This window comes from Bos javanicus, chromosome 7 (assembly GCF_032452875.1).
Source record: "Bos javanicus breed banteng chromosome 7, ARS-OSU_banteng_1.0, whole genome shotgun sequence".
Classification (NCBI taxonomy): Eukaryota; Metazoa; Chordata; class Mammalia; order Artiodactyla; family Bovidae; genus Bos; species Bos javanicus.
In genome coordinates, this window is record NC_083874.1 from 4,749,200 (window position 1) to 4,772,897 (window position 23,698).

At 60.5% G+C, this 23,698-nt stretch overlaps 1 protein-coding gene and 1 long non-coding RNA gene across 13 annotated transcripts; one reads left to right on the top strand and one right to left on the bottom strand.

Moving 5' to 3' along the window:
* Positions 1–141: 141 nt before the first annotated feature.
* SSBP4 (single stranded DNA binding protein 4) lies at positions 142–16,746 on the bottom strand. Of its 12 annotated transcripts, none has more exons than XM_061421533.1 (18): positions 16,601–16,746; positions 7,194–7,266; positions 6,750–6,811; positions 6,578–6,662; positions 3,690–3,779; positions 3,257–3,322; positions 2,981–3,040; positions 2,825–2,894; positions 2,613–2,680; positions 2,461–2,531; positions 2,090–2,162; positions 1,968–2,003; positions 1,813–1,867; positions 1,655–1,725; positions 1,497–1,575; positions 1,114–1,142; positions 772–995; positions 142–526 (listed from the first exon to the last, which is right to left on the bottom strand). In XM_061421533.1, the coding sequence occupies exons 1-17, from the start codon at positions 16,729–16,731 to the stop codon at positions 786–788; spliced, it is 1,329 nt and encodes a 442-aa protein (XP_061277517.1). In that variant the 5' UTR covers positions 16,732–16,746; the 3' UTR covers positions 142–526; positions 772–785. The 12 variants fall into 12 exon arrangements, with proteins under 12 accessions (XP_061277517.1, XP_061277520.1, XP_061277526.1 ...); XM_061421536.1 differs by lacking the exon at positions 16,601–16,746 and adding an exon at positions 15,472–15,750; XM_061421542.1 differs by lacking the exon at positions 16,601–16,746 and adding an exon at positions 15,472–15,743 and having other exon boundaries at positions 888–995; positions 2,090–2,135.
* LOC133250381 (uncharacterized) lies at positions 6,656–22,023 on the top strand. The gene is made up of 3 exons (XR_009737319.1): positions 6,656–8,674; positions 10,201–10,331; positions 21,784–22,023. It is a non-coding gene; the product is annotated as an uncharacterized LOC133250381 (long non-coding RNA).
* Positions 22,024–23,698: the final 1,675 nt, after the last annotated feature.

The following is a 23,698-nucleotide window of genomic DNA, read 5'->3' on the forward strand; positions in this document are numbered from 1 at the left end:
CCCACCCCCACCCCCACCCCCACCCCGCCCCGTGGGAGGAGGGGAGAGGAGCAGGCGGCTTTGCCTAACCACAACACTTGAAGGCTGGGCTTATAAGTAGGGTGTGGCTGCTGCAAGCCAAAGAAGAAATTTGAGACCAGATACCAAAAACCAAAATCAAGTTACATTTATTGATGGGGCCCACCCCTGCTGTCCAGGGGAAAGGAAGGTTCCCCAAGGAGCGCCCCCCAGGACAAAATAGAAATGACGGGAAGGGCCCAAACAGGAAAGAACATCTCTGAGGTCCTTGTGTGTTTGTTTATATATATATATATAAAATGAATGAGTCCTTGGCGCGGGGCCTCCCAGCCATCCAAGCCTTGACTGGGAGTCCAGTTGCCCGCGGTGTGACCTCAGACCCTCACCCTGCGGACCACCCGAGCCCCTGGACCGTGGCCCCGGGCAGGGGCGCTGGGCAGAAGCCGAGGCCGGCAGTGGGCAAGGGTCTGCGGCCCCATCACACGCTCATGGTCATCCCGGGGGAGTACTGCGGAAAGACGAGGGGGTGGCGCGCGGGGGCCGGCTCAGTTCCGGCCTAGGCTGGGACCCGCCCCCCGGGGGGAATGGGGGACAGGGCGGTGTGGACAGGGAAGAGGAAAGGATCAGGTGGCGGTGCGTAGGGGAAGCCACGGGTCCCAGGGCTAGGGGTGGTATGTGGACAGGGTGGTGAGATGGGGCGGGCCGGGGGAAGGGGAGAGGAGGAAGGGAAGGATGCCGCGGCCGCCCCCCCACCTGGCCCGCCGCGGTCACGGTCTTGCTCTGGCCCCCCGGCCGCCCCGCCGGGGTCTGCCCGCCAGGCCCCTCCGGCCCGACGCCGCCGCGGGGGGGGAGTCGACGCAGTCGCTTACGCTTTCGCTCGGGAACGGGTGCAGGAAGGTCCCGGCGGCCGCCATCTCGCCGTCGTCCCGCGGGGTGCCCGGGGTGTTGCTCAGGCCGGCCACGGCGCCGGGGGAGCTCTGGGGGCGGCCGCGGTCAGCGCGAAGACTGGCCGCGCGGCCCCGCCGGGCCTCTGCTTCTCCCACCCGGCCGACCCCGCCGCCCCCCCCCCCCCCCACCGGAGCGCCGCCCCCTCACCTTCGGCAACCCGTCCAGATCGCCCGAGCCTGTGGACCGACAGACGGCGGACACGCGGCTCAGACGCGCCGGCGCCGGCAAATCCGCTCCCCTCCGCCCACCTCAGACGGCCGCGTCCCCTCCCTCCGCCCAGCCCATTGGGAGGGCCCAGATCGGGGCGGGCATCAGGACTGGCGGCCGGGCCTCCCCACAGTTTAGATGCTGGATCCTCCCCCGGCGCAGCCGGTCACCCAGCAGCCCAGACAAGCAAAGGCGCCTTCAATACCCGGCCAGCACACAGAGGCGGACGGGCTGAAGGAGGCCGCCAGGGGGCGCACGAGGCTCGCGGAGCAGCGGGGCGGGGGCGGGTGTGTGGGTGTCGGTGTCTCCGGACGCCCACTCACCCAGGGATCCGTTTACGTGGTGAGGCTCCATCGCGCTCATGGCGGCCATGGGGCCCTCCGGACCAGGGCCAAGCGGGAACTGCAGGCAGAGAAACAGCCTGGGCCTCGGGCCACCGGCTCTCCGCCCCCCAACCAACCCTCTCCCAAGCCCTACTTACATTAGCCCTGCCGGCGCCCGGCCCGATGGGGTTCATGATGGTGTACATGTTCTCGCTAGAGTTGGTGGAGTCTGAGACAGCATATGAGTGGGCGGGGTGTCAGAGGGGCTTCCCCCACCAAGCACACCCCTCCCTATGCCCCGTTCAGGCTGTCGTACCTCCAGGGCTAGGCATGATGGGGGTTCCAGGGGGCCCGCCTCCTCCTGGGGGTCCCTGCACAGAGGGAGGCACAGACGGTGAGAAAGTCCCCCCTTGTGTCACCCCACAGCCCTTGCGCTCAGGTCCCAGGTGTCCCAGCTTAGGCCCCACTCACCGAGTAGCTGCCGGGGGAGGAGGAGGAGTAGGGGATCTGGGGACAGAGGCAGCTGTGAGCAGTCCGCCCACTCCACCACCCCACCTGCTTTTAATCACCCCACACCCGTCCGGGATACTCACCGAGTTGCCACTGGGGCTGGCCCATGGGCCGCGCACTCCGGGGCCCCTAGAAGAGACAGTGGTGGCCCCGGGTCTAAGCCCGGTGGTACCCTGTCCCCTACCACACTCCCTGACACACCTACTCTGCCCCACGTGCCCTCAGAGCAGCAGATGTTGGCCGGGAAGTAACCAAGCATAGCCTTCAAATTCCAGGCCAGCCTTCAAATCCCAAGCCAGCCATGGCTCACAGATCTTTGAGCCTGAGCTTCCCCACCCAGCAGTGAAGTCAACAGTACCAGGGACTGCCGTGTGGGTCTGCCTCAGTACACCCAGCCCGTGAAGTGGGGTGCTGCCCGTCTGGGCTCGCTCCTATGGGTCCCTGAGGGCCTTACATGTTCATGGTGGGCAACCCAGGGCCAGCAAGAGAGTTGGGTGGGGGCCGCATGCCACCTCCTCCGTAGCTCTGCGAAGGCAAAGGGGCCGTGAGTGCAGGCTTAGCGGGGGCAGCCCCTGAAGCTCCCCAGTCACCTGGGCCAGCCCTTACCTGGGGCCCAACGCTGGTCATGCCCCGGGGAGGCGTCACCCTCTGCATGGGGCCCATGCTCGAGTGCCCTGGGGGCAGAAGGAAAAGCGGGCTCAGGTCTGGACTATTTCCCAGCGTGGACACGCACTGTGATGGCGCGGGGGGTGGGGTGGGTGGGGGGAGGGGGTGGTCCTGGTTCTGGGGTCCTGATTGGCTGGAGCTTCCCTACTTACCCTGAGCTCGCGGGGAGGGCTCCATGGTGCCAGGGAGGAGGGGCTGGGAGCCGGGGAGGCCCACGGGAGGCTGCAGATGGGGAGTGGCAGCACTGAGTGGAGGTGCCCCCACCCCGGCCCAGCTCCTGCCCCCCCCTCCCCACATCCCTCTCTCACCTGACTCGGCATCCGCAGGGTGGGCCGGGGGCCCCCTGGGAACCGCGGTGACATGAAGGGCTGGAAGAGGTGGGCCGGGGATCAGCACCTCCCCCCACCTGCCCAGCCCTCAAAACTACCCGGTTCCTGCTGCCGCCGGGCCCCCAGCCTTCCTCCAGCACCAGCCAGCATACCTCAGCCCGCGGTGCTTGGGTGTGTGGAGCTCAGCGGTACGCGCCCAGGGGCCCTGGGGAGGGGTGTGCGTGCGCGAAGGGGCGGGGCGTTACAGGTCCTTACCTGAACATGAGGCCCCATCATGGGGGCGTTGGGATTGTGGGGGGAAGGCTGGGAGCCGGGGGGGCCCTAGGAGGACAGAACCAGGCGGGTTGGGAGGAGCGAGGTCACGCGAAGTTCCACGGTTTCCTGTGGCTCTGCTGAGCCTGGCAGGGCAAGGGCGGGGACGCCATGGAGGCAGGAGAAGGGGCCAGCTAGCCCCCTCTACGGGACCCTAAAGGTAGGGTTATGGGCAGGACCCCTGGCTCAGAGAGCCAGGCTTTGTGGCCCTAAGCACCCTGACACAGAAGCAGTCCTAGCGCAGAGCCCCCGCCCTCCTTGGCACTGGGGCCCAGGCAGCTCCGCCCCTCTCTCTGGCCCTACCACGGACCGCACAGTACATACCCACCCTGTCACTGCCCACCCAGGGAGACAGGGGTGCCAGCCCTGGCTGTACCTGGAAGAAGCCGGGTGCCATGGGGCCTGATGCCATTGCATCACTGGGGGCCATGCTCCCCATCACCGGGCTTGGGGCCGCTGCAGCACTCTGCAGGAGCGGGAGAGATGGCAAGACCCAAGTCAGGTCCCTTTCTGAACCAGTTTCTTCTCTTCTCCCCAGATAGCCAGCCCCACAGAACAAGGAACCCAAGCCATCTAACTACTCAAGCATGGAAGGAGGGGGGCTAACACTGAAGAAAGAGTCCTTGTTCCCCCCCAGGCTTAGCAGCCCCATATGCTGAGTGGCTCTAAGCAAGGGCTCTGCCTCTGTGCTGCACTCATGACCTGCAGGTGATCAGGGCCCCGACCTGCTGAGACCCCAGACTAGGGAGGAGGCCAGGGACCCCAGCCCCCCGAGAGTCTCCACCCTGAGGATTCTAGGGGTCTGAAAATGCCGTCTGCCGAGAACTCCAGTGTGTGCTTCATTCTTCTAGCACAGGCTTGTTCTTTTGGTCTGAATCCAACTTCAGATGGGTGGGGGCATAGTCCCCCATTTCCAGCCCATCTCAACCAGCCCTGAATCCTTCTGGCTGGCAAGGCAGCTTAGCTGGGCCCCCAAGACCCCTCAAATCAACAACAAAAATCAATAGGCAGCTTGGAAATGAACCTCCCTCCCAGAGGGTTCCTTCTTAGAGCAACTGTACAGACCACTCCCCTCCTCCTCCAGGAAGGAGGGAGAAGGAAGAGCAGCACTCCACAGTGCCTCTCTAGGCCCCACCACCACCACCCATCTCTCTTCAGATGGAGGAGGGGACAAGACTGGGAGCCTGAGAAGGGAGTTCTCCTGTCTGCCAAGGGTGGGGATGCTGGTGGCAGGGCCAGAGTTGGCAGGGGGACAGGCTGACAGGCCACTTCCTCTGGCTGGTTCCAAGTCCCAGGCTTGCCTGCCTTTGGGGCCCACAGAGCAGGGGGAGGGGGCAGAAAGAGGCCTAGTCTTCAGGGCAGAGGAGATCCATCAAAGGACAGGGAAGGGGGAGGACCCTGCAGGCACTCAGAGCGCTTCTCCTGAGGCCCCTTGACGCGTGTTTCTCCCTGGCCGGAGGGAAACAGCTCTGGGCCCTGCGTCTGTCTACCCTCCCCAGCCCACAGGGAGGGCAGCCGCACCCCCCCCCCCCCGCCACCCCCGCCCCCTTCTGAGCCGCGGCAGGCGGCGCCAGAGCATTTCCTGGTCGGGGAAGGTGGCTGGCGGTGCGGGTGGCTGGCTTTCCAGACCTTGAGGTGTGGGGGTGGGGAAAAGATGGGGCTACCCAAGTCTAGGCCTTGAAGGGTTAATCCGGGTGGGACGGGTCGGGCCCACTCTTCCCGGTGGGTGACCTGAACTGGACCCCCCACGTCAATCATCCACCCGGAGGCACCAGCCGGGCCCGCGTTGCCATGACGACAGGCTGGGCGCGCTACCGTTTCCTGGAGATGCTGAGGTCGGCCCCCAGCCCAGAGGCGCTAACTGAGCCCCCTCAGAAGCTGGGGGGTGGGAGGGAGGAGGGAGCCCCGACTGCGAGGGGGAGGCGGCAGGACGCCCCTCACCCCACCGCCACTAAGTGCGGAGGTGGGGCAGAACATGCAGCCGGCTCCAGTCTGCTGACACAGGGACCCTGTCACCCCGGAGCCGAGCCGCGGCCGGGGCGCCGCCCCCCCACCTTGACGCACCCTGCTGCCATGGTAACCAGCGTGCTCCCGGAAGCGCGCTCACTCCAGGGAGACCCCGCACTCTTCCCTCCCCCGGGGACGTGAGGGCGGGACGAAGCCGGGGGCGGAGAGGGAAGGGCGGGCTGCTCAGCCCGGAGGAGGAACAGAGCCCCAGGGACCCTGCAGAGGCACAGGGAGGAGTGGGGTGCACTGGGGCGAGGGAGTCGGACCCACGCCGAGTCACATGAGCACACAGCTCCAGACACATCTGTTACCCCCGTTCTGGCCGGACCACAACAAGACCAGTGGAACCTGACAGGGGTGAACAGCAGTGACCGCCTCTCCCGTAAATGCGCATACAGAGTGCCCGGGGCGTCTTCGGGGACACGGTGAACCCCGGCCTTTTCGGACTGCACCTTGGCCCTCCTGTCCTGGGGTGGCCCTCTGTCGGGAGGCGGTGCCTGGTGTGGGACTCCCGCTAACTGCAGAGAGGGAGGGTGGAGGAAGGGTGGAGGGGGCACAGCGGAGCGGAGGGCTAAGGACGTGAACGCGCCGGCTGCAGGGGGAGGAGGGAAGGAGGAGGGGGGTAGGAGGAGGGGGGAGGACAAGGGGGATGTCTCCGCGGCGCTGGGTGAGCAAGCCCCACAGACCAGGAGGAAGAGGGTAAAGGCAGGGGGCGGCCAACGCCTCCCACGTGACCACACGGTGCCGCCGGCCCCCTCTTGTTACCCAGCCTCTGCTCTGGACGACACTGAATTCAACTTGCACCGAAAACCCCGAGGCCGAAGAGGTGAAGAGAGCAGCCCCAGTCGCCGAGCAAGGCTGGGAGGTCTGCCAAGCTAGGCCTCTCTAGCGCCAGGGTGCACCCCTGCCTGGGCCCCCACCTCAGAAGGCTAGCGGGGAGGGGGCCAGCTGTGGGGGACGGCCAGCCCCACCCTGCACACAAAGAGGTAGGGAGGCAGAAACTGGGGTTCTGTCTATCGGGTTCCACATGGGGCTCACAGGAGGGGAAGCAAAGGAGGGGCTGGGCTCCGGAGGGTCTCGGGCTTATGGGGACCCGCAGGAGCTGGGTGCAGTGGAGGAGCATAGGACCCCCCACAAAAGCCACAATCTCAGGTCAAACCCCATAGCCCGGCCCACTTGCCCACTGGAACCCCTCAGAGCACAGGCCCCTGCCCACGCCCACGAGCCCTGGTCCCAGCCCCTGGGGCGGGGACTCACGTAGTCCTGGAAAGCCTTGGCTTCGCTCGAGTGCTCACACGCCTCTCTGCGGTCGGGCGCTGCACAGTACAAGTCCCAGAACACGCTGTGGGCGGCAGGGGGGGGAGATGGTTTCCCCATGCGCCCCCGCCCAGCCCCCCTCCAAGGCCCGCCCGCACTGCCTCGCACGCACCACCACCAGGAATGCAGGAAGCCCGGGGGCTCCCCCAGCGTAATGTTCTTCTCCCATCGGATCTGTAGGGGAGAGGAAAGAAGGTGAGGCACTCACTGCCCAGCTCTGCCTGACACCCTCCCCTCCCAAGAGGCAGCGCCAGCCCCGCTTGGGGGCACAGGGAACAGTGGGGCAGGAAAGCTGGGGGCCAGAGCCGGGGAGCCACAAGGAGGGCAGCTTGGTGAGGAGCCCAGTGGAGAAGCCGGAGGCAGATCCTCAGATGGATGGACAGATGCCAGGATGCCCATCTGTGGGCCCAGCCCCAGCCCAGCACTCAGCTTCCAGGGCATGACCTGACCCTACCACCGGAGACCTGATAAAAAATGGGGTAGGGAGGCCCCCAGGGTGTGGGGGCTGAGGAAGGGTCTGGCTGTGGGGGGTCCCTGCCTGGCTGGGCCAGCTTACCTCAGACAGGAAGGTCTGGGCTGACTTCTGGGCACCGACATGTAGCAGGTACTCATACACGTACAACGCCAGCCTGCAGGCGGTCAGGTAGGGGCCAGGTCAGAGGCCTGGGCCAGACTCAGTGCCCCGCCCCAAGGGTCCCTGGGAGGGGCTCTCAGACCAAGTACCTGCGCTTCCAGCCAGCCTCATTCCCTCCCCTTCACTGGTCCCCCGCTGTCCCGCTCCCCCACTCCTCAGAAGAGATAGACGGCCTCCATGCCAGTTGCTCAGCCTGACCACCTCCCACATCAACACCCAGCCTGCAGGCCCCTCGTCTAGGCAGCCCTCCTAGGAGTCCCCAGACCCACTTCCAGGTCAAATTCTGTTCTGTTCAACACCCCCTGATGGACCAAGTCCTGGGCCCATCCCACCAATCCCGAGACCTCCGAGCAGCCTTGACCCCAGAGAGGCTCTCTGCTTGGAGAAGGGCTCGTGGGCTCCATTCCAGACTATGCTCTGGGTAGGGCCTCCCAGCAGGCACCCTGGGCCACGTGGCCAGGGCCCAGCGCCTAGTGCATGCCCAGCCTCAGCTGCCGAGAAAAGAGAGGGGCTCTCTGACCTGAGGTCTTCCTCCTCCAGGTCTCCCTGGACCCCTGTCCCTCTCTAGGGTCAGTCTGCACCCACCAGTGGTGGCTATGACACACCAGTGCCAGCCCCCTAGGAGGCTCTGGGGCACGGGACGTAGGGCCAACAGTGCCACTCAGCTGTCACAACACCGCCTTGTCCAAACGCCCATGGCGCCCAGCACCCATGGACACAGCAGCTCGGCTACTGCCCCGGCCAACAGCACCACTCGGCCACACAAGGAAGCCAGCCCATCCATGTTGCCTTCCAGGCCTTCCATCCTTGGCCTCCGCCACCCCTCAGTCTGTCTTCCACACCAGCCAGCAGAGGGACAACTCCCCACCCACTGGGCTCACCCAGTCACCTTCTACCGTCCCAGCCCCTTGGGGTGCCCCCAGGGTACTCCACTGCCCAACCAGGCCCCAGATGGGCTGAGGGAAGTCTGGGTCCGAGACTGGAGGCTTCCCGAGGGCCGGCCTGAGGTTGCTCTGGTGAAAGCTAGAGCCCTTCCAGATGCCTGCCTTCTCAGCTGGCCGCCCTCCCCTGGCTGGCAGCCCCATCTTAAAATAACCTTGCTTTGACTCATGCTCCTGTTTTCTCTCGATTTTCCTAGCCAGGCTGCTCAATCCTCCCATCCCAGCCCCTTCAGCAGACCACCCAGGCCCCGGACCGCAGCAAGGTCCTTCTGTCCCAGCCCCCGCCCCATGGCTTCCGCCCTTGTACTGGACCTTCTTCCTTTCTTCATCCATCCATCCCTTCATTCATTCAACACACGTTCACGCAGCGCCTCCCTGAGTAGTGACCACCACAGACTCCTGTCCTCCCAGAGGCTACCAGCTTGCGGGGAGAGATGGAGGAGCAACAATTCAAAGGAGAAGGTAAGCGACCTGGTGGGCTGGAAGGCGGTACATGCTACAGGAGGACGAGGGGGGCTGTTAGGGAGTCAGGGTGGGCAGCTGGCCCAAGGCAAGGTATGTCCGCAGCTCGCACTGTACCCCGAATGTGACAGCCATGGGAAAGACAGAAGCGGGATGCTGAGAGGTAGGATTTGTGGGGTTCACGTAGTTCTGAGTGTGGGCTTCCCCCAAGACTAGCCAAGGTCCCCGCCTTGTCATCACACTCCTCTCAGTAGCTCCTCAAGGCCCAGGCGACCCCAGGTTCCAACATCGCACCCAGCAGTCCTCAGCATCCTCCTTCCTCCGGCCCAGTGATCTTCCTCACCCTTCAGCCTCGGGGCTCATCTGTCCAACTCACTCCCAGAGCCCACTCCCTTTCTAGAGGCCTCCTGAGCCTTCACCAGTGGTCTGCATCCGCCTGGTTGCATCCGCCCGGTCCAAGCCCATCAGTACAAGAATGAACACAAAAAGCCGATGGGGCCAGAGCAGAGCTGACCAGCTCCAGCCAGCTCACTTCCTCACCTTGCAGGCAAAGACAGAGGCTGTGAGAGGCCCAGCCGACCCCGTCACCTCGGCTGGGCAGTGCAGGGAGCAGGAAAGGCAGGGGCATGAGACACCCAGAGACAGGGAGCAAGACAGGCTGCCCCAGCAGGGAAGCAGGGGGCTGCAGTCTGCTACCCCCAACCCACCCCAAGGGCAGAGGCTCTCCCAGGGCTCTGGAGTCCTCTGAAGAACATGCTGGCTCCCACCAAGGGGTCTACGCCGCCAGCCCACCATGTCCTTCTCCATCGCCTCTCACCCTCCACCCTCAGGGTGGCATGTGACCTAGGACACAGGTCCGGGAACCCACCCCTGCCTGCTCTCCTCCTCTCTCCCTGGGTGGCCTCCCCTCCTGCTCGGATGACTGACTGCTGCAGCTGCCCACAGGCTTGCTCAGAACTCAGTGTCCACTGCCCACTTGGTATCTTAAAGGCCCAGCCCCACCCCAGCTTCTTCTCCTCCCCTTCCCCTCCTGTTCCCCAACCTGGGTGGTCTGAACACACAAGTGTGCAGTGCAAGTGTGAAGACCCACCCAGCTATCCCCCAGAGATCACTACGTTTTACCGAATTTAGGGGAAACAACTTGAGGAAAAAGCCCTCTCTCCTCATCCTGAGCCTTCTCCCTGCCTTCTTCCACACACTCTGGGTCCAGGCTGCCACCATCACTTACCTGGACTTCAACAAAGGCTGCTTCCTTCCTTCCCCACCAGCACTCTGCACACAGACCCTCCCCTACTGCCCCCTCCCACATACATACACTGACCACTCACTACTTCTCCACCCCAGGGCCTTTGCATAGGCTGTTTCCTTGCCTGGGGCATTCCAGCTGGAGACCCTCATGGCTCCAATGTCACCTGTAAGAGACGTCATTATCACTTCTAACCCCAGCCCCGCTCCAGTCTCCCCTCGCCCTCCATCATTTTATTTATCTCTGGTTTGACACCGGGCTCTCCGCTTACTGCCTGCAGCCTCCACTGAATGTCGCTTTGGGCGGGCGGGGACTTCATCTCGCTCTTGAGCTTACCTAGCACTGGGCCCTCAGCCATCCAGAGGAATGGACCCTGAACCCCCTGGGGATGTCGGGAAAGCGCTGCAGAAGGTAAGCACCTACTATTCTGATGTTAAGGATTTGGAGTTTTATCCCAAAAGCATAGAGAAGCCAGAGAAGGTTTTCAGTTTTGCTGAAACCTAAAACCTTACATGCTCCGTACTTTTCATTTTCATCTGGATCAAGTCTCAGAGAACTGGGAGCAGTTTTGTTTGCCTGAAGCCTTTGGGGGACCTCCAGAGCCCTCCCCTCTGGGGCGCTTCTGGCTTGGCGGGGGGGTCCCTGTCCAGGCTTTGAGCGGGGTTGTGGGAAAGGGCCAGGGCTCTGGGTTCAAATCCCGGTCCCGCCCCAGCCCTGGTCAGCAAATGACCTACAGAACGAAGAGCCCATCCATGGGGGATCCCCGCTTCAAGAGGGCAGGAGACGGGAGGGAGCAGGGCCTCCCTCCAGAAGGACAGTGACCTGGAGCATGTGGGGTGCCTGGACTGGGAGTGCTTATGGGGAGAAGTGCCCATGGGCCTCCCTGCAGCTGAACGTGGAGTAGGGGCAGAATGGGGTACTGGAGCCTCCCAGACTGAAACTCAGCAATGCCACCTTCATTATCAAGAACTGCCGTAATTGGCCAAGAATTGAGGTAACAGGTGCCCCCTGCTCAGCTCCCCCTCCCCCAGAGCCCCTGGAGGCGTGTGCCGCTGGGGGCTGGGAGCAGCCCTCTACTCAAGGCCTTCGGTCACCCCTGCACCCTCGCCTAATCCGTCACCAGTCCCACCTTCGCCCTTCAGGGACTCTCACCCACACGTTTCCTCCCGCCTCTCCACCACCCACAGGGCCAGGGCTTCAGCTCTCCAGAGGCCCCCTCCTCACCAGCCTTCATGGTATGGCCTTCCCCCCACCCAGCAGCCAAAGGAACGACCCCCACTCATAAACTCCACCCCAGCATTTGCCCCCAGATACCGCCTTCCCAGAAGGCTCCCCTGTGCGGCTGGCTCCGCTCAGCCTTTCTCAAGAACCTCTTCCCAGGAACTCCTCTCCAACAAGGGTGCCCAGGGCCACACCTGGATGCTCAGCTAGGGATGGGACAGACACACGGTCATTCCCTGATCCACTGGGAAGATGGTCGAACTACTTGAGGTGACATGCTCATATCAAAACAAATTCTGGCGGAAAAACACACAAGATGCCCAGTGACACTGACCACGACTGTCGTTCATGGAACTATTCTAAACCCCAGCTGGCAGCGCTCAGAGTGTCCCAGAAGCTAACGCTGTTTAGACGTTGCCCCCCAATTTAGGACAATAGAGCCTCTGGGGCTGGAAGGGGGAAAGGATGCCAAGAGGACATAGGAACCTTCAGCTGTCCCTGTCACCTTCATCTCCTTATTTAAAAAGACCTGAAACCAATGACTAATCGCAGGTGCTCATTCTGGGTGGGAAGTGCTCCGGGGACCTCCCTGTGGGTTGGTGTTCATCATTTACAGAAGGAGAGGCTGTGTCTCCCTGCAGGCAGCCCACTCAGATCCCACCTCCCTCCGGCCCACCCTGCCCTCCCCTCCCCTGTACCCTCCGGACCCTGCAGTTGCCACTGTGTGCCTAGAGCCCCGAGTGCACAATAAGCGTCCGCTCTCTACCCAGCCTTGGGGTCATTTTGGAGAAGAGATTCTTCCGGCCAGAAGATGCCAGACAGATGACTGTCTTTCTGGCCCCCTCTTATCTAGCTGCACAGTTGTGAGGTTGGGCTCCATTTCCAAGCACCTTAAGCAGGAGACTTTTTAAAATTAGCACCTGTCTTCTGCCCAGGTTGGAAGCAGGAGGTGTCTGACCACCCCACTCCTGGAGATCCTGGCACATCTCCAGCCATCCTTGTACCCTGGCTGGGGTCTGGGGGCTACCACTTTCCTGGTGGGAATGGTCTGCTTGTTCAGACATGTGCTGGGCTGAGTCTTGGGGTGTAGTGAAAGGCAGATGCTGGCCGAGAAGAAGCCCACATCCTAGCTAAGAGGTAGGTGAGTTACTCCACAAGCTGGTGGGGGGATCTGGTGCTGTGCGATTAAGAAAGTGAAGTGGAAAAGTGGGTGGTAGTGAGGTGTGGGAGGGATCAGCTATGTGGAAGGTCTAGAGGAAGAGCCGTTTACTAAGGGCACAGCAAGCACAAAGGCGCTGGGGTGAGGCCGGGCCAAAGAGCTGGGGCTGGTACCCAGGGTTGGGGCGTGCCATGTGGGCTGGAGAGGTTTGTGTTTTAAAGTACGCTCCAGCTCCTTTGTGGAGTGGGGCTTCTTGGGGGTCTGCCGGGGGCGGGGGGTGGTGGAGGGCCAGGAAACCTGGGGGAGGCAGGCACAGTTATCTGGAACAGAGCTGATTGTGGCAGCTTAGGGGACCGCCGTGGAGATAAGAGAAGGGAAGAGACAGGTTTGTACCATATGTAAAATAGACAGCCAATGGAAATTTGCTGTGTGACTCAGGGAACTCAAACTGGGCTCTGTATCAACCTAGAGGGGTGGGATGGGGTGGGAGGTGGGAAGGAGGTTCAAGAGGAGGGGACATACGTATACCTATGGCTACTTCATGTTGATGTATGACAAATCAAATCAATATTATAAAGTAATTAATTATTCTTCAATTAAAAATAAATCAATTAAAAAAAAAAAAAAAAAGAAACAGGTTTGAGCTGGGGAGGAGGGCTTTGGAGTTGAGTTTCAACCCCACTGGACAACCCAGGGGAGATTCTGCTTCTTTGAATCCAGCCTCAGTTCTTGGCCAGGGAGGGAAGAGGGGGTTATCTGAGTTCTTGGTCCCCCTCCCCATCATTTTTGGCCCGAGCTACCCTACACTCAGCCATTTCTTGTCAGGAGGGTCCAGCAGAAGTGGTGGCTTGGAGACAAGGTTTTCTGCTGCAAAAAACGTTAGGAAGACAGCAGATGGTGGCATCTGCTTCACTGACGGGGATGCTGGGCTCTAGACAGGAAGGACCCCATCGAAAACTCAAGTTCAGGGGCACAGGAGAGCTCTTTGAAGCGTGGGGCTGATACACTAGGGAGGCAGACTGGGGGCTCTGAGCCCGGTTCGTCTCCCATTTGAAATGCGGACAGCCTTGCAGGATTCTCACCAGGGCTTGGGGAGAGGCTGCAGGTGGAGCACCTCTCACACACAGGCCACCAGCAACTCAGCCACTTCCATCTCTGGGCCTTCGTTTCCTCCTCTGTGTAATGGGGTGAAGGGGTTCCACTGCTCAGGTCCTTAACTCTCCAGGCCTGTTCTTTTCTCCCTGATTTCACCTTCCTGCCTCCTGCCGTTCTTCTCCTTCCTTCTCTGGCCCCTGTCCTGAGCCCCGTCTGGCTCCCTGTCCCAGAACAACGTCTGGGCCAGCCTGTCCTAGCAATGGACTTAACGTCTGCTGGGTGCACAGATGGTGGGTCCCTGCCCTTGGGGGTTCACAGCACACAGTGGTGACTGCAGGATCCAAGGAATACAGGGGAGGGAAGGCAGGGTGGGCGAGGGGGAGGTAGGGTCTGAGTAGGCTGCCTGCAGGAAGACACAGCCTCTCCTGTAAATGAAGAACGCTCCAGCTTACAGGGAGGCCCCAAGAGCACCTCCCACCAAGACCTAACTAGCGCTTGCATTGGGTCATGGGTTTCAGATCTTTAGATAAGGAGATGAGGGCTTCCCTGGTGGTTCAGTGGTTAAGAATCCACCTTGCAATGCAAGAGACACCGGTCTGATCCCTAGTCTGGGAAGATCCCACATGCTGTGGAACAATAATCGGTGCACCGCAATGACTGAGCCAGCACTCTCGAGCCCAAAAGCCCCAACTACTGAGCCTTCAAGTTTTGCTTGTCCTCGGCCAAGAGAGAAACGGTTGCCGAACTGTAAGAGATGAAAAGCCTGCATACCGCAATAAAGAGTAGCCCCTGCTTTCCACAGCTAGAGAAAGACCCACCACAGCCGAAAAATAAAATAAGTAAATAAAGCTTTAAATAAGGGGATGAAGGTGACAGGGACAGCTGAAGGTCCCAGTGGGGGCGGGAAAGGGTCCCAATGTCAGCCCAGGCAGGAAACACAGGACAGGAGAGGGCCCGTGTTTAGGGTCCCTTTTCACTGCCCAGACTTTCAAATCCTCACTCTTGCTCTGTCCCTTGAAGAGTCATCATGGGACCTCTCCCTGAGAACCCAGTCTCCTAATATCTCCAGCAACTGGTTTCCCACACTAGGTGGCTTGACTTCTACGATCCTGCAAATCGGCCCTCGCAAGCCTTCCGTTTTCCCTGGCACTATAACAATATCACAAACCACCATTGGGCGCCCTTGCTGTGATAGTCACAGGTCCTAGCACTTTTCAAAAGCTCCCTAAACCTAAGAAATGGAACTGTTATTATGTCGGCATTTCTCAGGATAAAGAGTGAGCTTAGGAGGCTGTACTCCCTCACCCAAAGTCACACCACAGGTAAGTGGCAGTGCCAGGAGGCAGGCGCAGCAGCTCAGCTACCACCCCACTCCAAGAAGCTCAAGCGCCCCCAGCCCCTCATCGCAGAGTCTGGGAGTTAGGTACCTGTCCCTCTAACAGCCAGAAAGCATCTGCCACCCAAAGCCCAGCGCCATGCCCAGAACAAGTGGGCGCCCCAAGACCGTGAGCCCTGCGGCTTCCCTAAGGGCCCCACCCAGCTGCCCCAGGCCCCGCTGGACAGGTGTCTTGTGGGGGTGGGCCCGCCGCCCCTCAAGCTTTCACCAAGGAGCGGAGTAGGGGGCGGGCAGCAGAGTGGCCAGTATCGCCTGCCCGGGAAACTTCCCCCAGAGGATGGGGGAAGTGGCACGAATCGCGAGCGCGCACACCGGTGGCAACCTCGCACACCCAAGTCTCGACGTCGGGGAGGTCTCGCGACCCTTTAGTACCCCTCGGATCTCGCGCGCCCCCGCAAATCTCGCACCCCTCGGGTCTCCTGCACCCCTTCTACTCTCACGACCTCTCGGATCTCGCGTGTCCCCTCAAATCTCGCGACCCCGTAAAGCTCTCATGCCTCTCGGTTGTACCGCGCTCTCACTTAGCTCGCGACTCCCCGAGCCCCTCCGGTCTGGCGCACCCCCACAAACCTCGCTCGGACCCGCACCCACGTGCCCCACGCGATGCCCGCCCGCATTGGGGCCCACGGAAGCGGCGCGGTCGCCGAGCCCCGCCCCCGGCTCCCGACCCACCGACTCACTTCTCTCGTGCCTGGCTGTCGGAGGGCACGGCCGAGCCCTTGCCTCCCTTGGCGTACATGCTGCTCCGCACTGCCGCCGCCGCCGCCGCCGGGGCCCCACACCTGTCAGGCGGCGCCGCGGGCCGCGCTCCCTGTCGCCATAGCTACCCCGCGCCCCGGGCCTCACCGCCCTGAGCCCCGTGCGGGCATCGCGGGCATTGTCCGCGCGGGGGAGCTCCAGACGGCGGCGGCGGCAGCTCCAGCTTTGGCTCCGGCCGCGGGTTTTATTTTCTTCCTCTCTTCCCTCAGCGCGGGCTGTTCCGGGAAGCGCGCGCCCCCTCCTCCTGCCGCGCGCGCCCCCGCCCGCCGCCACCCCGTCGCCCGCGGGCGCCGCTCTTAAAAGGGCGATGGCGGGAGCGCGGGTGGGTCCCGCTGCCGGGACCGTGGGCCGGGCGCGCACGCGCACTGGCCGCCGCGGGGGGAAGGGGCGCGGGGCTACACACTCTGAGGGCGCGAGTAGGGACTGCCACTCGAGGACGAATAACAGGACACAGCTGATAGCTGCTACACACGCAGCGTCCAGATAAGCCCAAATTGCACACAGGAACACAGCCACACACTTAGCTGCGGCTACACTCGCCGAACACAGGACTCGTGAGTCCGTATGGCTGCTGGAGCAACTACCGATAGCCCCATAAAGCTACAGGCAGTCACACTGGGTGTATCGCCCCCGCAGAGCTACCCACACCCAGCACGGGAGGGAACTGCCATACACATAGCCCGCCTTCGGGACACACTGTCATTCACGTAGGTATACACAGCTCAAAGAGTGGCTGTTACAAAACACTGCAACACACTCCACACTCACATAGGTACTGAGCCACACGGAGACACGCATAGGCACCGCTATGCTACAGCTTCCAACAGCTGTGCAAAGAATCCACGCAGCTACCCTGGGGCACACCGTCGCAGACTCCTGAGGGCTTCACACAGGGACCTGGGGTCTCACCGAGCCAGAGATGACTCAGTCACGTGCAACACACAGTCACACAACACAGATACACGCAACACAGACACCACACGGACAAGACGCTCCTGGGGTATCCAGGCCACCTCCTGGGAACTACCCCGCACTGCCTCACAGTCACACCTGTTGTCAGTAGCAGTGCTGGGTGACTTGACTGGGGCACTTTCGCTGGCTCCACCTCTCAGCCTTTGCCCGCTGTGAATATTCAACCTTAATAGCACCTCTGAAGGAGTCGGGGTGCAGGCAGTAGGCATCCCATTCTCCCTCCTAGGACCTCTCTTCTCTCCCCTGGGGGAGTGCAGAGGAGGTGGAGGCCGACACCCGCAGGACAGGGGCGCCTGGGGTTGGGGGGTGGAGACCTGTGTGCCAGGGTACTCGTGCGCAGTGTGCGCTGGACCTGCTTGCGCTGGGTGGGGGCTCCGTCCAGCTGTGACTGTGGTCTAGATGCTTCTGTGAATGTTTGCCGTGGAGATTCTTTTTCCTTGCTTTGTACAGCCGCGAGTGTGTGTGTAAACACGCGGTTCCTCTGAGTGCACGTGTTCGTCTTTGTGCATGGGGGGTTGGCGGGGACCCAGTCGCTGTCCGGGCAGTTGTTCCTAGCTCTGCGACGGTGGCTGTGTGCGCGGCGGTCATGTGCTGACCGAGTGATGCCTCGTTAGGTTTTGTACACAAGTGTGTGTGCCTCCGCGAGTGGGTGGATTGCTTGCCCCCTGGGACCTGTGTTGTGTGTGGTTGTACGCTCAGATTTCCTGTGTCGTGTGCGTCTTGATCGAAGCTCCTCAGCCGCTGCCGGCCGACCCCCTAATAAGCTTCCCTCTTAGTACCCCTCCCCTCCAGTGGCCTTCCCCCGACCCAGGCCTTCTGGTGGGCGGGAGTCTGGAGCCGCTGGGGTTCCAAACAGGCGAAGAGGAAGGGAAGGGCTAGGCCGGCTCCAGCCCCGCCTCCATCCCGAGGGGCCCAGGCCTGGGGTTGGGGGTGGGGGACGCCAGCCCTTCCCACTTCCTGTCCAGCCGGTCGTCCCCTCCCCCAACTTCCTCTCCCGCGGGCCTCCCGGCCCCGGCAGGCGCGGAGGAGGGGCCCGCGCTGCGCGCTAATGGGGGCGCGGCCCGCCCGCTTCCGTCACACGGTGAGCTGGCGACTGTTCAGTGTCCCGGGGGCCACCGATGGACGTTGTCATCAAGGACACCCTTGTCGTAATACCGGTTCCCATTACTGCTTTCCAGCACCTACTCGCAGCCAGGCACACAGAGGGTGTGACTCACCCAAGTCACACAGTGTATTGGTGACATCTGTGACTCCCAGGTCCCCCAGACTCTCCAGTCGCTACCCTGGACGCCCCCATTTATTTCTTAAAGCTCGGTGGCTCTCCAGAATTCTGTGTGCCCCGGGCAGGTCCCTGGCCTGCTCTGATCTGCGGTTCCTTGAGTCGATGTGAGTCTTTCTTCTCACAAACATTCATTGAGCGCCTGCTGAATGCTGACTCTGTGGAGCCAATCGGGACACACTGCTACAGCTTGTGGAGCCCAGGCTTCTGGCGAACAGGAGGATAATTTCAGAGAGTGCCACGTGCTGAGCAGAGGGAAGGGACCCCGGTGAAGAGGACGGGGCGACCGCTGAGGCAGAAGGCGGCGGGAGGGAGGGAGGCTGGGAGGCGGAGGCGCCCGCGGCCGGGCTAGCTGCGGAGGGGGGAGGCGCGGCGGGCGGGAGAGACTAGCACGGTTGTCATGGCAACGGGGAACGGATCTGCAAAACAGCCTCGGCGCCGGCGGAAAAGTCCGAGAAGAGCAAGATCTGAGTCCCAAGCGGCATCCGGGAAGCTGAGCCGAGCGCCTCAAGAACCGGATCGCACGCCTTGCAAACGCAGAACCCGTAGAAACCCCCCACCCCCATCCCGCACCCTTGCAAGGGAGGGGCGTGAGGAGAAAAGGATTTTTTTTTTTTTTTTAAACAGGGGGAGGGTGGATCTGAGAGATCTGGAGGAAGAATATTCGGATTGCAGTGGCGGCAAGTGCAAAGGCCCTGAGGCGGGCACACGGTTAAAGTGCTGGAGGCAGAGCGAGGAGGGCAGTGTGACGAGCCGGCAAGAAAGGAGCAGAGGAGCCGGGCCATTCCCGGTGGGGACGGATTGGGCTTTGTTTTGAAGGGAATTGGGAGGTCGCAAGGGGCGGGGTCTACATCAGGATTTTAAGAAGCTCCAAGGGGCTGGCAGGTGGGTAGGGATGGCGTTGAGGAGGCAGGGAGGTTGTTTCAGGAAGAGGCCCAGATAAACAGAGCCGACGAGGGAATTGGTTTAGGAGCGGGAGTGGGGGCTGGAGGGACGGTAAGCGAGGAGAGCTAAGGGTCAAGGCTGGGTCCCAGACCTGCGGCCCCTTTGCCGGCTCCCCGTCGCCCCCGTGTGGCTGCGCGGGGACTGCAGCCCTTAGCCCGGTCTCTGACTCGTGGTACCACTGACTCCCCCAAACCCCAGGCCCGCGAGGTCGTGGTCGTTGTCCGCGGGAGCTCGGAGTCGGCTCCGCTGGTACGGCAGGGAGCTTGCCTGGAGGAGGAGCCATCCGTCCCCTCACTTCCTCCCCTCCGGCCCTTGCATTCTGCAGACCCTACTTCACAGGCCCACCTCCTGGCCTTTGCACTAGCCCTTCCTGCCGCCTGCAGCGCGCTTTCTCTGGTTACTAGCCTGGTCAGTTCTGGTCTCCTCCTTCGGCCTTTGGCCGCAGATTCCTTCTTCTCCCCACCCCCACTTCTCTTCCTCCTCTCTCTCTCTTCCCTCTTCCCCTCCCCTTCTTCTTCTCCTCCGGCTCTCCCTCCCCTTTCCTCCTCGCCTTCCCTGGCCATCTCCTCCAGATTACTGGTTCTGCACTAGCCTTGGTTGGATTTGTCACTGTTGTGATAAAATAATGCCTAAGTCATCTGTTGGCAGCCCTCGCCTCCCTCTGAATCTGCCCTCCCTGCAGACACAGCGGCAGGGGTTCATGAATATGTTGCTTGCGTCGTTGGGAAGGCTAGTTTGGGTTTTCCCGTTGGTGGGTTTCCTTTCCACAGGAGGTGGGTGCAGCCCGTTAACGGGATGGGATAGGGGTTCAGGTAGGGTCCAGGATCCGAACCCGAGACCCCTTCAGCCCCTCCCCAGCCGAGCGTGGGAGGCGGCCACAGCTGGGAGCAGGGTCTGCGCCATGAGACGTTTCCTCTTAGAAACTGTAATTATGGGTAATTATCTAACTGCAACACAAAAATTAAAACCCAAACAACATCGGGAGGGAAGAAGCCATAGCAGCTGGTGAGCACCGGGGCAGGCTGAGCGGCGGGTTCTGGCCTAGACCCGGGGGGTGGGGGGAGGAGCGAGCACGGGGGAGGGGGGAGGGAGGTGCGAAGGGACACAGGGTGGAGGGTCGCTGAGACAGGCTGAACTCTGGAGAGCCAGCAAGTCCTTGTAGTCTCGGGTTATACCCCAAATCGATCACCTGGAGGCGGAACTCCCCGGATGGAGGGTCTCCACCTAGGGTTGGAAATCTGGCGGTGTCGGGCCAGCTGGAGCCGATTGAAGTTCAGCCCCCAGGCTCTCGGTGTCTTGAGAAACTCCAGGCGAGAGGAGGGACACTGCGGGACCGAGTGGACGCACCTCAGTCTGACCTACAGACCGCCCCTCCCCCGCCACACCCTGTTCATCTTCCACAAAGCTTAATCTGAGCCAGTACACAGACTGCCCTGCTTCCAGCACTTTCCTTGGCTCCGCAACCCACAAATCAAGACCCCGCCCCTCTGCTCTGCCCTTTCCAGAGTCAGACTAATCAGTAGGAATTGGTGCACCCAGCTCTGATAATCCCGTAAATCCTCCCAGCAGCCTCAGGAGAGAGGCAGCCCTTTGTTTTCCCTCCCCAGGTTACAGAATGGGAAGACTGAGGCTCAGAAAAGCATAGGCAGATACACGGGACGCCCAGAGGCAGCACCTCACTGGCTGGAGCGCCCTCAGCTCCCCGTCCGGATCTAGAACACTCTGGGAAATTGGAGGCATTTTGTGGAGATCTCAAGAGCAAGGAAGGGAGGAATCGGGGAGGGAGAAACCTATAGCAGCTGCAGAGAAAGTTCTGCAGGTAAAACGGAAGCTCAGAGCCAGGAAGCAACTTGCCCGGGACACACAGTAGAGAGTGGAGGCACTGGGTCCCAGTTTGGCGTCCCCTGGCAACGCCCCTCCGTCACCTCCTCTTTGAAGCTCCCCCTCTTTTCCTGTGGTGGAGGCGTTTCCATGGCAACCCAAAGGCCCAGGATTCCCAGGCAGTACAGGGAGAATGCTGGGGACGCTGGGCTCTAGACAGGAAGGACCCTGCGGAAGACTCAGGTTCGGTGCACGGGGCTGATACACTAGAGAGGCGTTTCTTCCCTTTTGAGGGGCTTCCCTGGTGGCTCAGCTGGTAGAGAATCCGCCTGCAATGCGGAGACCGGGGTTCGATCCCTGGGTTGGGAAGATCCCCTGGAGAAGGGAACTCCAGTACTCTGGCCTGGAGAATTCCAAGGACTGTACAGTCCATGGGGTGGCAAAGAGTCGGATACGACTGAGTGACTTTCATTGTCACTTCACTTTTCTCTGCTGAATAACAGGAGTAGATGCTTGCTAAGTACCAGAAACTGGTCACTTCTGTTCATACTACTGTTGCAAGCACGCAGCTCATTTTCCCACCCCGAAGCCTCAGCAGGGTTTGTGCCCCCCGCCTCCCACACCCTGCCCAGCCCTTCCCCTAGCCGGCCTCTCCTCGTCCTTCCGGTCTCAGAGAGGCCCTCCAACCATCTGGGGCACATTGCTGTGTTGGATTTCCCGAAAATCATGGTTTTGCGCGTTGATTGCCCATGTCCCCAGTAGTCCATGAGTCCTAGGAGGGCAGAGAATTCGATGATTTTGTTCAGTGCTGTGTCCCTAGCACTTAGAACAAGTCTTGGCATACAGGAGGTGTTTGATAAATACCTGTTGCTGAACCAGTGAGTTAAAAATTACCAGTGTCCCCTCTGCCGGGAGTGGGGAGCAACACAGATCGTCACCAAAGGGCGACCTAGACCATCGTGACCTTGCCCCACCCTTCCCGTTTTGGTCGAGGTGGAGTCTGGGGATCAGAGTGGGAGGGACCAGGACATCCCTAGTGGTACAGTGGATAAGAACCCGCCAGCCCATGCAAGGGACACTGGGGATCCCTGATCTGGGAAGATTCTGCATGTCTCAAGCAAGTAAAGCCCGAGGGCCATAACCACTCTAGAGCCCAGGAGCCACAACTTAATAAGCCTCTGTGCTGTAATTACTGAAGCCCCCCCCCCTCCCCCAGGGTCCACATGCTGCTACTACTGAAGCCCATGTGCCTAGAGCCTGTGCTCCGCAACAAGAGAAGCCTATGCACCACAAGGAAGAGTAACTCTTGCGCCCAGCAACTAGAGAAAGACCTGGTGCAGCAAGGAAGACCCAGCAAAGCCAAAAATAAATAAATTTTTAAAAGAAAAAATAAAAAAGTGGGCGGGACCGTTTTTTGCCTCTGTCAAGGCCACCCAGATTGCAATCCCGAGAACAGCCACACGGGGGCAGCAGAGACTCGCAAGTTAGATTCTGGGGGACCTGGCAGGCCCCGCCTTAGCGCCCCTTTGGAGTGGCTCTTGAGACCCCAACTTTCAGGCTTGAAACCTAGTCCACCTCTCTTGATCTAGCCCATGCACCCAAGTAGGTTTCCAAATATATATTTACATATTTATGTGCCAAATTAGTTCATGGCATAAATGAAGAAAAAAATCAACTCTGTTCTTCCATCCCTTCAAAAAAAAAATTCCCATTTTGAGCTCTTCGCTGCGCATCTTTTGTTTTTTTCTCGAGAGGCCTTTGATTAACTCTCTTCAAAACTGCAAACCTCCCTGTCTTGCTCTCTGAATCTCTCAAATTCTGCTTAACTTTTCCTCTCCAGGACTATTATTTCCTAACCTCTTTGAAATTTACTAATTTACAGTTCATCGCGTCTTCCCCACCCACCCCCGAATGTCAGCTTTCCAAGGGCGGAAGTTTTGCTGCATCCAGGGGACGCTCAGTAATATTTTTGGAACGAACTAAGAAATCTTACTCAACTGTAAGAAACAGATAAAACCTAGCAGATAAAGCTAAATAACCTTCTTAACCCCTCTCCACGCCCCCCCCCCTCCCCCGCAGGCAGTCACTGCCACGAAGTCAAGTCTAAACCCGCACATCCAGGAGCAACTGATTACCATCCTGTGCCATACAGTGGCTCTGCACTCTTCCAGGTAGATTCAGACAAATGAACTTGTCTGAGCACAGTGCAGGCTAATAGTCAACCACACGATTTGGGGGCTGACTCTCAGTTGCTGTAGAGCTTTGGGCAAGCTACTCAAACACGCTGTGGCTCAGTTTCCCCATCTGTAAAATTTTCGTGGGGGGAGGGTGGATAATGACGCTTCCTGCCTCAAGGAGATCATGTGAAGATGATATCATTTCATGGTACTTAAATAGCCAGTGCTTGGCTGCTGCAATTTATAATTCTTAGAATGTTTTAAAAATATGACTGCTTGTAGTATTCCTTTATACTCCTCCACCTATTTTTTCTTTTTTTCAATTTTTAAGTATTTATTTGACTACAGTTGGGTCTTTGTTGCAGCACGTGGTTCCCTGACCAGGGACTGAACCTTGGACCTCCTGCTTTGGGAGCGAGAAGCTTTAGTTACTGGACCAGCGGGGAAGTCCCAGTCGTCCACCTATCTTAATTTGGGGTCCCTGGCAGGAGGAAAAGGGGACGACAGAGGATGAGATGGCTGGATAGCATCACCGACTCAATGGACGTGAGTTTGAGTGAACTCCGGGAGTTGGTGATGGACAGGGAGACCTGCGCGCTGCGATTCATGGGGTTGCAAAGAGTCGGACACGACTGAGCGACTGAACTGACTGACTGACGGAGGAGTAGGCCAACGGAGTAGTTGGCCACCCCACTCCAGTACTCTTGCCTGGAAAATCCCATGGATGGAGGAGCCTGGTGGGCTGCAGTCCATGGGGTTGCTAAAAGTCGGACACGACTGAGTGACTTCACTTTCACTTTTCACTTTCATGCATTGGAGAAGGATATGGCATCCCACTCCAGTGTTCTTGCCTGGAGAATCCCAGGGACGGGGGAGCCTGGTGGGCTGCCGTCTATGGGGTCGCACAGAGTCGGACACGACTGAAGCGACTTAGCAGCAGCAGCAGCAGCCGCA

What these genes read in the sequence shown, in the direction of transcription:
- SSBP4 (XM_061421533.1), bottom strand. Translation starts at nt 16,731, where the DNA reads ATGCCTACTGCCTGCACCCCGACTCCTTCAGAGGTGCTATTAAGGTTG. An exon ending in CCCAGACCTTCCTGTCTGAG is followed by an intron (nt 6,812 to 7,193) that starts GTAAGCTGGCCC and finishes TCTCCCCTACAG; the next exon opens with ATCCGATGGGAGAAGAACAT. An exon ending in CCAAGGCTTTCCAGGACTAC is followed by an intron (nt 3,780 to 6,577) that starts GTGAGTCCCCGC and finishes CCGCTCCTGCAG; the next exon opens with AGTGCTGCAGCGGCCCCAAG.